The sequence below is a fragment of the Monodon monoceros genome, unplaced genomic scaffold (genome assembly GCF_005190385.1).
Source record: "Monodon monoceros isolate NGI ecotype Baffin Bay Population unplaced genomic scaffold, NGI_Narwhal_1 Super_Scaffold_3, whole genome shotgun sequence".
NCBI lineage: Eukaryota > Metazoa > Chordata > Mammalia > Artiodactyla > Monodontidae > Monodon > Monodon monoceros.
This window is the reverse complement of record NW_021703780.1, coordinates 62021043-62032061: the sequence shown is the minus strand read 5'-3', so window position 1 is coordinate 62032061 and position 11019 is coordinate 62021043. Positions and strand designations below refer to the sequence as shown.

The 11019-nt window shown below is 57.9% G+C and overlaps 1 protein-coding gene across 16 annotated transcripts in view; it reads left to right on the top strand.

Annotated features, from left to right (window-relative positions):
* Nucleotides 1–3896: 3896 nt before the first annotated feature.
* ALS2CL (ALS2 C-terminal like) overlaps nt 3897–11019 on the top strand; it is a 28914-nt gene continuing 21791 nt past the window's right edge. For 10 of the 16 annotated variants that reach the window (XR_003796685.1, XR_003796683.1, XR_003796682.1 and 7 more), the window contains exons 1-7: nt 3897–3959; nt 4599–4714; nt 7815–7940; nt 8693–8891; nt 9221–9286; nt 9735–9900; nt 10409–10540. Coding sequence is in view for 2 of the 16 variants with exons in the window: in XM_029242565.1 (XP_029098398.1) it covers nt 7838–7940; nt 8693–8891; nt 9221–9286; nt 9735–9900; nt 10409–10540 (666 nt within the window). In the remaining 14 variants the exon portion in view is untranslated. Of the gene's footprint in view, nt 3960–4598; nt 7724–7804; nt 7941–8692; nt 8892–9220; nt 9287–9734; nt 9901–10408; nt 10541–11019 lie in introns of those variants that run through there. The other 6 variants (XR_003796675.1, XR_003796674.1, XM_029242564.1 and 3 more) reach the window with 4 other exon arrangements.

Below are 11019 nucleotides of genomic sequence, written 5' to 3'. Positions count from 1 at the left end.
GGGCCACCCCACACTCCCCAGGCTTGCCCTCGTCAGGCAAACAAGAATTTCACTGAAGCCCAAATCACTTGCTGCAGCTCTCTGCCCACCATTTCTTCAGGCCTTCTGTTAGGAAAGCCACACTGACCAGCCAGGGAGGTCACCCTTGGGACAATGGGGTCAGAGAAGCCTTGGCTGGACTGGGCTGAGGTTAGTGAGCCTGACAGTGGCCTTGAGTAAACCATTACTCCTCTCTGCTTTGATGTCCTCATCTATGGAATGCAGAGGGCAAGACTCTCATCACAGAGCTGATGGGAGGATTATATGATCTAACGATTATGGGAGTGATGAGTACAAGCTGGCTCTCCTTGATGGGACAGCTCAGCCCAGGAGGGGAGGGTGTCGTTGCTTCTTTCCATCCAAAAGGTAGGGAAAGCCCAGTGAAGAAATCTGAAAGGGAACACAATCATGTGTGTCCGCAGTGTCCCCTGATATGGCCTCTGCTCCAAGTGTGCTTTACCTCTCAGCAGGCTGTTGAACACAGCTGAAATGTCACTGTATGCTATTTATCATATACCTTTTTCCCAGAGCTTTTTCCCAATACAACATCCTAGATCCCCACATCCCCCAAACACAGTGTCAATACTGTCATGCAGGCTTTGGAGTCAAACTGACTTAAAATAACAAGATGGCCCAAAAAGCTTAGTGCAGTTTTAAGCTTTAATAACCTCAGAAGTATAAAACTGCAAACTTACAAGAGACACCCTTTGAAAGTTTAATTATTTAAATTTCCTTTTTTGCCCTTTGGAGATGGCAAAACTTGACAGAAAAAAATTAAAGTTATCCAAAATTCACGATGAAATTAGCATAAAGAAAATATAAGGAATGAAACTTTCAAATTATGTTTCTTGTAAATTTGTAGTTTTATACTTTATAACTTCTGAAGTTATTAAAGCTGAAAATGGAGACTTATGGGTCATGGTCATATTGACAGCTGTGAGCTCTTAGTGGGCTACTGAACCTCTCCAAGCTTCAATCCCTCATCTGTAAAATGGGTATAACTACAGTATCATGGCACCTGCACGTTACAAGCCTTCAGTAAATGCAAGTCGTTATGATTATTGCTGTCACTGTTGTTAAAGGCAGTGTGAAATTACATTGTATGAAACCCAACTATACTTGGTTCAATCAGTTCCTTATTCTCGAATATTTGCGTGTTTCCAGTTTTCCAGTGTTAAACACCATAGTGAGAGGGACATCCTGAAAGCTAAAGCCTTTTCCACCTTTTTATTCCTCCCCCTGTTTACTTGTGAAGAATTGAGGCCCAGAGAGGGGTTGTGTCCTACCTAAGGTCACTCAGGAACTGGGGCCTCAAACTCAGTTTTCAGCTCCTAACCCAGAGCTCTGCTCACTGTCCAGTACTGTTTCTACTTCTTATGAGAGTCCCCATATATTCCTGCACCCCACTCCCAGTTGGGCCCATCAGGTCTGGGGTGGTGGAGCTCTGGACACCCATGCTCTCCAGCCTGGCTTCCCTGGAAGACAGTGTTCCCTCCATGCGTGGTGGCATGAACGCTGGCCTGCAGAATCCTGTTTGTCCCTTGTGTATTATTTTTAGCTCCTTTGGGTTTCCTGTAGGGATCCAGTCCAGCCTCCAGGGCCTCTGGGCTGGAAGCTGTGGGCAGAGTCATTTGGCAGGGGCCAGGGGACCCTGTGGACATTCTCTTCTGGAGCCTGAAACCCCAGAGCTCAAGGTTCAGCTCTGGGGAAGCAGGGGGTAGGGAGTGAGGATCCCCCTAGTCACAGAGCCAGGCTGAGATCCAGTGCATCTTGGACTCAGCCTGGGCTGGGGTTGGGGGCTGGCTGGCCTAGGCCTGTGACACAGTGGCTGGGGCCTGTTGGGAGCTGGCAGTCTCTGACCTTGTTGGCCTCGGGCCTGGCCCAGAATAGCTCTGGGGCTGAGCTGGGCCTGGGTGAGACCTGTGTGTTCATCGGCATGTGTTTATGTCCCAGGGCACTCAAGTACGTGGGAATACACGTGCACTCTGCACTGGCCTCTCTGCATGCCTGGGTCTCTCAGTGCGCATTCCATGGAGCAGTGTGTGAGTCTGCACACATGCACATGTACAGAGCTGCCACCCAAGTTATGCAATATGGAGGCCCTGCCAGTGGGTTCAATAGCAGATGGGTCCGTGTGACACAGGTAAGTGTACACACCACCATATTCCTGTGACTGTGGAGTCATGTATGTGTGCAGGGGGTGTAGGAGAGGTCCAGGTGGGTGTGTGCACATCTGTGGTGGGGTTGGGTAAGGGCCCTGGGCTGTACTGCAGGGGGTCAAGGGCAGGTGGACCAAGTGAAGGCTGTCTTTTGGGCACTACCGGGCACTACAAATTACCAACAACGCTGGGAGAGAGGCTGGGCAGGTCTTGCCCCATTTATCAGGTGTAAAACTGGGCTTGGCAATGGCTGTGACGCTACCCAGTGAGTGGGGAATGAGTGAGGGAAGACCAGCCCTCAGCCTTCCAATTCCCCTCGATGTGGCTGAACAGGAAATCTAGGCTCTGGGGAGGAAGTCAACAAGGCGCTTCTCTTCCTGCTTGAGCCCAGGCAGCACTGCCTTCCCTCAGCTACAGGTACAGATAAGGAAACTGAGGCCCAGAGAGGGGGAAGGGCTGGCCCAGAGACACCCAGCACAAGATTAGATCCCTCCTGCTCAGGGCCTGGCCTGCCTGCCCTGTTTGTTGCCAAGTGGTGGGACCATACGCTCCTGGATCACCTTGCTCTCTCCACCTGTGGCTATGGCCACTCTTCAGCCCTTGGTCCTTCCTCCCATGGCCCAGAGACCTCTTGTCTGCCCACCGCAATGTGCCAGGCCACTCACAAACCCGCCAAGACCCTGCTCATCTGTGAAGGAATGCTTGCAACCTGCCATGTACTCCACTGGAGATCTCTCTTCAGCCTGGCAGGACGGGGCATGCCTCCCACCAGCTCAGACTAGAGTAGAGCATTGGTGGGCCATCCTTTCTGCATTTCCACTGCCTGTCTCTGGATGGGGCCTCTCGGCCTCAGTGTTGTCAGCCGTGAAAGGGGCAGTGACGTGGGTCATTCCCTGGAATCCGCGTGCCTCAGTAAGTGAATGGAGAACCGGAGGCAGGCAGCAGACTCCTTTGTTACAGGCTTGAACCATGGGCCTTCCCCCTGCCGGGAAGTCCGCTGGAACAAGGCTTCCCCGCCACCTTTGCCAAGGTCGCAGGCCCTGGCGCGCAGACAACCGCTGGCTTCACGCTCTACTGGGCCACGTTGAGACTCAGGAGTGCGGGCAGGGGACTTCCCCAAGGTCACTCAGGAGTGGCCGCTGGCCACGGACACCCTGCCCACCGCGGGTAGCCTCGGTTTACCCTACTCTCGGCCACAGGTTTCATGAACCCACCTGGTGCTCCTCTTGTGCCGGCCCCTGTGACTGGTGCGGGCGGAGGAAGGTCACCGGTCTGCACCTAGGCCCGCAGGGAGTCAGAATGAGGGCGGAAGGGAGGGGAGGGGAGGGGGATTGGAAAAGACCCCGCCGGGACAAGGAAACCAAGACTGCTTCCTAGACACACCCAGCCTCTCCTGGGCGTGAGCAAGAGCGTGTGCGTGTGTGTTTTGGGGGGAGCGAGGGGCGGGCCAAGCTCCCACCTCCTCTCCTCCTTCTCCCAGCTCCCCACTGTGTCCCAGGAGACTTCAGACCCCGGAAGACAGCAGACTGAGGCTTCAGGAGAGCCCTAGTGCACGAGGCAGATGGACGCCAAGCCCCGCCTACTTCCAGGCAGGCCCCCGCCCTTGACTCGGAGCGGTACCCGGAGGCGAGGCGGGGACGGGGCATGGGGGAGGAGTGGCCTTCGGGGGTGGGGCCTGCAGGGGCGGGGCCGACGTGGGGCGGGCGTCCGCGAGAGAGCTGCCGCGGCGGCTTTCCCGGCAGGGGACCCCGCGCCGCACAGGTAAGGGAGGGCTGGAGGTCTCTCGTCTGGGGTAGAGCCCTTCTGCTCCCCGCCCCTCCTCGCTCCAGGTGGGACTTTAGTCTTCGGGCCGCCGCGCGCCGCCCCTCCACGACTCCTCGCTCCCTGGCAGCACTCACACCCGGCCCGTCCGAGTTTGTCCGAAGGTCCTCCCTCCCGGCGGGGTTCAGCTTCGTCCTCCCTGCCCCTTGGTCACCCTGTCACCACGGGACAGCCTCCCTGGGCCCGTGCCTGACATGAGGGCAGACAAACACGTGGGCAGTGCCCAGGGGCTTGGCCTGGGCTGTGGGGCGACCCCGCGGGGCCGCAGCCAGCCTGAGAGACTGCCAGGAGGAGGTGACGCGGGCTAGTATTGCTTGCAGTGAGAAGGCATGGGCAAATACCTGGTGGTGGGAAGTGGATCCCATGTTTGGGAAATTCCAGTGACTACGCAGGAAGAGGAAGGAAAGCTGTGAAAAAAGCGACCAGAGAGATTGGGAAGGTGGGGGGTGGGGTCTAGGACAAGAAGTCTGGAGTCACGGAAGGGCAGAGGAAGGGTGCCGGGGTAGGGTGGGGGGAGAGGCCCAGGTGGAGGCTGGGACCTGTCAGCTGTGACAGTTCAGCACCCCCTCCCTTGGGCAGCCCCTCCCTCCTCTGCTGAGTTTGCTGGATGATCAAAGGGGGTTCCAAGGCAGCCCAGGAAAAAGCCTCCACAGCAAGCAGCACTTCCTTGCCTGTCCAGACCAGGAAATAACAGAGTGAGTACCATGACAGGGTGTGGCCCAGGGGCCTGAGGGCCCAGGCCTTGGAGGAGGCAAGGGAGAGAGGGACCCAGCATGGACAGAGGCCTAGAATGCAAGAGAGAGAAAGAGAGAGAGCGCGTGAGAGAGAGAGCAGGCCTGGCGGCTGGTTAGATTGCCGCGGGGACTGGCAGCTGACTCACCTGGACATGCCAAGACTAGCCAGTCTGTCCTCACCCCGCCCCATGGTGAACATGAAGCCTGCCTGGGAAGCCTAGGTACTTGCTGTGTGCCCTAAGGTGAGTCGCCCAGGCTTTCAGGTGAGCTTGGTGGGACTGGGAGCCAGAGGCCTGGGTCTGAGCCCTGTACATGCTCTACAGTTAGTGTCTCTGGGCCCTCCCATTCCTTTCTGGGCCTCAGTTTCCCCATATGTACATCGTGTGCAGTCTACTACTAAGGAACCTTAGAGCTGGATGGAGTGAGAGCGTGAGGAAGCCATGCCCTTAACCAGAGAGGAGTGGGTTGGAGGTGGGACTGGGGTTTGAAAGGGGAGACTCCTGCCGGGTCCCTGTGGTGTTAGGTTCAGCACCTCTTCCTCCTCCCTCGCCAATGTACACACTCAGGCACACTCACGCCTGGCCTGGCGCCTGCCGTCACACTCTCCTCATTGCCTGCGGGATGAAGCCCCAGAACTCCCTAGCCTGGGAGCAGAGGCTCTCGGGACCAACCAGACCAGATGTCTAGCCTCAACTGCAGTCTTCTCCCCACCCGCCGTCTCACCAGCCATGTTTAACCTCTGGCCTTTCCTCTGGGCAGTGTGACTCGGTTTCCTAGAGTTAGAGATCCTTTTGGGGCCACAGACCTGGCCAGTCTGTGTTGCCAGTGTTGCCAGTTTGTGTCGGTAAGACTCATCCTCAGGGGCCCCAGGCTGCACTGAGAGATAAGGGAGACTGAAGAGCAGGTCCCCATACCCAGAGGAGCTCCCCTCCACCGGTTTATGCTTTCTAGGGAGGACTAAAATAGTTTGAAAAGCTGTGATTTAGTCAGACCTTCATTTCACAGAGGAGGTGATTGAAGCCCAGAGAAGAGCAGGGCTCTGGATAAGCTGGGGCATGGCCAGGGCCGAATAGCTGGGCAGAGGTCAGAAGGGGGTCCTGTGGGAGCTACTGAGGTGTGAGCCATGGGTCCAGGGTAAGGGAGCTTCTGCCAGCCCCATGGGGGCAAGGGGAGGAAGCCTAAGGGGGAGAGGAGTGCCCTGGGTGTGGCATTGGTTGGGGTGGGCCCCAGGTAAGTGTCGGGGATCTGATGTGCAAGGCCTCCCAACAGTGAGTTATCTGCTGCAGGTCCCCAGCTCACCCTGATCTGGTTCCTAGTCTGTACCTCCCATCCTGGCTGCACCCTCCCCCCTCCACCTTTAGCTGGTGTCCTCACCTCTCAGCTCAGACCCCGACAGACTGCCAGCTGAGGGTGGAAAGGTCACTTCCCAAAGGGTCTTTCCATTCCACCAGTTTCTGGAGATATGGGTGAGGGTCAGATGGGCCCAGGCCGCACTTGCTGTACCCCTGACTCCTTGGCTGTGTTGTCCTGGTATTCTGAGCTGACTTGGAGCAACCCTCCCCCAGTCCTCCACAGGGGGCTGGGGCTGCTGCAGGGGGCCAGCAGAAAGAGAAGCCTGCAGTTGGGTGTCCAGCCATTTCTCCTTCCTGCTTCTCCCTCCCAAGGCCTCGCCCTCCTGAAGCAACAACAGCAGGAAAGGTGGGGCAGGAATGTCCTGGGCCTGGGCCCTTGGCCAGAGTTCTGAGGCACTCATCTCACTCTGCCCCAGAGCCAATTCTCTGGGAATTGTAGGCTCTGTCAGGAGCCTGGAATGCCCTTTGGTGTCTTTGGGGTTGGGTGGGGAGGGATGAGACCCCTTCTCATTTGATCCTTTGGGTCTGTCTGTATCTCCTCATATTATGTCTACAGCCCCACCGAGGTCAACCAACTCAGAGCCTCAGAGTGTCAGAGTCGGAGAGAGGCCGAGTCTGAGGGTCTGGAGTTAAAAGACTCTCTAATTCTCAACCCTGAGACGTACAGTCACGTAATCTGGGCAGATGACCTCCTTTGCCAGGTCTGGTAGGAGAGGGCTGTGTCTGATTGGAGGATGCATCCTGGCTATGGGGATGGGTTTGAACCCAGGCCCCTTGCTCCCCCTCCCTCCAGTCAGGAGGCTGCGTTCTCAGGTGATCCTGCTTTCTTGGAGGGTCCCGCTCTCCAGGGAAGGAGGTCCAAAGACCTGCCCACCCCCATGGCCCCCACCTCTGGAGTAGAACCCGTCCTGCAGCTTGCAGGGGGGCATGAAGTGTCTGGCTCCTGCCCACACTCACCTCACCCTCTCATGGCTTGGAATCATCTCCTCTGAAACTGTCACCAAGTCCGTGTCCCCAAGTCTGACTTTGAATCCCATCACTCCCCCACTCTGAGGCCCTCCATGGCTCCTCTGTTAGCCACTTAGGGAGCTCTTGGTGGGCCACCTGCAGAGCCTGGGCCTTCATGCCCGTGAGCCTTTGCTCTCATGGTTCTCCCACCTGCATGCCTTGTCCTCCTCTCTGCCTCTTTATTTCTTGCCCATCCTTCATGGCTCCAGCAGGATATTTCCCACTTCTCCCAGACCTCTCCTACATAGCCCTATTGGGTGACAGGGAGTCCTGAGCCATGGCCTTGAGATAAAGGCTGTGCTCCTCCGAGAGTATGTCCTTGTTTCCAGAGAGTCAGTGGAGAGAGGGGTAGGTCGGAGCACTACTAGATGTTACTCTGAGCCCTTGGGAGCCATGGTGGGTGTTTGAGCAGAGGAATGAGCAGGCCAGAGGGCTTAAGGAGCATCTGCCTTTTGGGTAAAAAATAGATGCTTCCCTTGGCAGTTCTGAGTCCTCTTTCCCACTCCTTCAGGCTCCCCTCAGCTGGGCCCAAGTGGAGCATGAGCAGGGGTCACTGGCCAGTTCAGAAACTCCCCTTTGGGGTGACATGGGCTCCTTGCTCAGTTCTGAGGTAGGGTGGTCATGGGCCTTTTGGGCATATAGCCTGAGACGGCACCCTGCTCCCATGGCTGCTATTCGCTCTAATCTTGCTTGGTTCTCAGGCCCTGAGTCTGGCACCCTGGCCATGTGCAGCCCTGAGGAGGCAGCCCTGCTGCGGCTGGAGGAGGTCTTCTCAGCCACACTCTCACGCATCAACAGCTTTGTCCTCCAGCCCCTTCTGGAGGCCGGTGAGTTGAGTGGCGGGGGGGGGATGCAGGAACCGTCCTAGGGACAGGAGTCCTCCTTTGTTGGACCTTCTGAGCTACAGCTTTCTCAGCTGCAAATGGGAGCGGTGACATTTGGTGTGGGTGTCTTCGGATGGATCCAGGGCCCTCACCCCCAGTTGCTGGCTGCTTCCTTCTCAAAGGGACCCCAGGGAACCAGGCTGTGAACCCCATTCTACCCCAGACCTGCTGTGAACGGAGACGATGTTCCAGCCCTCCCAGGGCACAGGCCTGGATTCTCTGCCTGAATTCTCATCTTGCTTTCACTCAGGGCATGACTGGAAGGCAGGATGCCCGGTTTACAAAATGACCTTGGGCAGGTGCCTTCCTCTTGGGGGCTCTGTTGGTGCATCTGTGTATGGCAGGAGACTACAGGACCCTATGGACTTCACATTCTGGACCTGAGGAAGCTCTGAAGCTCAGGGGGGATTCTTGTACTTGGTGGCCCTAGGTCATCAGTGCTGTCCCTGTTTAGTGAGGAGGTGGACACGTGCCCCTGTTGAATCCACAAGGGTGCTGCCCATCCCTTGCTGAGCTCAAGGGGGCACATGGGCTTCCAGTTCTGTCCCAAGGACCCCAGGGATGTGAGACCCTAGCTGCAGCTCCAGGGCTAGGGGTGCTGCTGCCCCTCCGGTGACCACCCAGGGCCTCTGCGTGCTCCCTGGAAGGTGGAGCGGCCCTGTTCCCCTCACAGTGTGCTTGCGCCCCTGCCCCAGCTCTAGAGCCCTCAGATCCCTGGGGCAGAGAGTGCCTACAGCTCCTGCAGCAGCTGCACAGGAGCTCCCAGCAGCTGTGGGAGGTGACGGAGGAAAGCCTGCACTCACTGCAGGAGAGGCTGCGCCACCCGGACTCCATCAGTCTGGAATCCCTGCTGCTGCTGCACAGCGCTGACCGCGTCTTGCAAGTCCACCTGGAGTAAGATAGCCGAGGCGGGGCTGGGGCCGGCACTGGGACTCACGTGGGTCAGGGCTTTGGCAAACGTTTGGGTTCAGCCCTGGGTTTGGGTGTTAGCCTGGTGGCAGGCTCAGGCACCCCAGATCTGAGCCTGGTGGCCTCCCAGGGAAAAGAGGCTGAGTTAGAATTGTCTAGTTGGGTCAGTTAAGACTCAAGGTCACCAGTGCCCAGAGCCAGGCCCTCAGGGCTGCAGCCACTCAGTGGGTGGGATCTGGGGACACCAGAAGGGCAGGGGCTTGGGTCTGGAGCTGAGCGTTGGGCTTGCTGGGTGTCCCCTGTGCTACCTACAGGTACATCGAGTCCTACACAAGCTGTGTGGCAGTGCAGGCGTTTCAGAAGGCAGTAAAGAGGAGGAGGTGAGCATGGAATGCTGCAGTGGGCCTCTGAGTTGGGGGTGTCTGGGAGGGAGGGCTTGGGGAAGCCACGTCCTCCGAGCAGTGAGTGTCACGGCCCGGGACTCATCCTGAGCAATCCTGGCTCTAGCAATTACATGCTGATCCACACTGAAGAGAGGGAGGGAAGCCTCGTGAGGCTGTGAGCAGAATCCATATACCAACTAACGGGAGTGACCCTGGGGCGGGGAAGCATTCCTAATTGCTACTCAGGGTGGGCTTTAATCTCTGAGATACTGCTACCAAATCTCCAAGAGGGTCACTCAGCCACTGTTTTTCTGATGGGAGAGAGGTTTGGGGTCTGGGACTGTCCTGGGATCTGGGGGATTAGCCAGGGCAAGGGGGCAATGGTGGCAGGTGTGGGAACAGAGGAGGGGAGAGTGAAGGGGTGTGCGGCCCTCCCTCCACTCAGCGAGTACTGGCAGGGCCAGCGGAAGGCGCTGCAGCAGTTCCTGTCGGGCATGAGCTCAGAGGGCTCGGTGGGCACAGCGCTGGTCCAGGCTCTCCGCCAGCCACTCACCCATCATGTGCAGCAGTGCGTGCTCCTCCTCCTGAGCCTCAGGGACACTGTCGGGGAGGTAGGTAGCAGGGGTGATGGGGAGCGGGGGGTAATTGCTGGTTATCGGGCCTGTCTCCCGTGGGGAAGCTGAGGGATGGGAGAAATGGGCCTCTGGCTCAGGGAACCTGCCTACTCAGGAACCCTGGTTTGAGAAGGACCTGGCCATGCCTTGGGGACATGGTCTTGTTCTGGGGGGTTTGAAGGGATATGTCCTTGCCCTGGGGTATCTGAGGTACATGGCCCTGCCCTGGTGGAGCCAGCAGAGACCCAGAGAACAGATGTAGAATCATGTACTGGGTGTGAGGACACATGGCCCAGCCCCAGCTGGGGGAGTCATCGAATGGTCCTAAATCCCCTGGAAGCATCCTCCTACTGCCAGAGGAGGGGCCGGCAGGGAGAAAAGGGAAAACTTAGACTTAGACCCAGACCTCCTGACCGGTTGGGGCCAGGCCAGGGCTGGGGCAGTCATCACAGGGTGGGAGAGGATTCTGATAATACCCCACCCCGGCTTCTCTGTCCCCCTACAGAGTCACCCCACCCGGGAGCTGTTGGTGCACGCAGCCACCATCTTTGGGAACTTGCAGTCCTTCATGAGGCAGGAGCTGGACCAGGCCATGGCCACGCAGGCCCTCTGGCACACTCTGAGCAGCCGGCTGCGGGTGAGTTCGAGGCCTGAGGGGCAGTGAGGGAAGGGGTTGCCATCCGGCAGGGGCCCGTTGGGTAGCTTGAGCTGCCTGCTGCCTGCTCCATGCCTCAGCTTCCCCACCTGGGTCGGGGGGCAGTGGCTAAAGCAGGTGTCTCTGACGTTCCCCTGTCCAGCCATCCTCACCCATTTGCTGAGCACCTCCTGGGCTGGGATGTGAGCTTCTGGCTCTGGGGAAGAGTGGTCAGCAGAATCGACCCTCTCTCCTGGGATGTCACTGAATGATTGCACCCCCGAGTCACTGCCCGTATTGCCCCTGCAGGAGGGAAAGTCCCCTGTGCTCTGACAGGGCGTGACAGGCTTGGGGCCCAGTGCAGCAGAGAATTAGGAGGACAAGTGAAGGGGACAGGAATTGCCAGAGAGAGGCAGGGATTGTAGAACCCTGGGTGAAAGTTGATGGGGGCTTGACTGGGGCCGTGGCCTGAGATGGGTTGG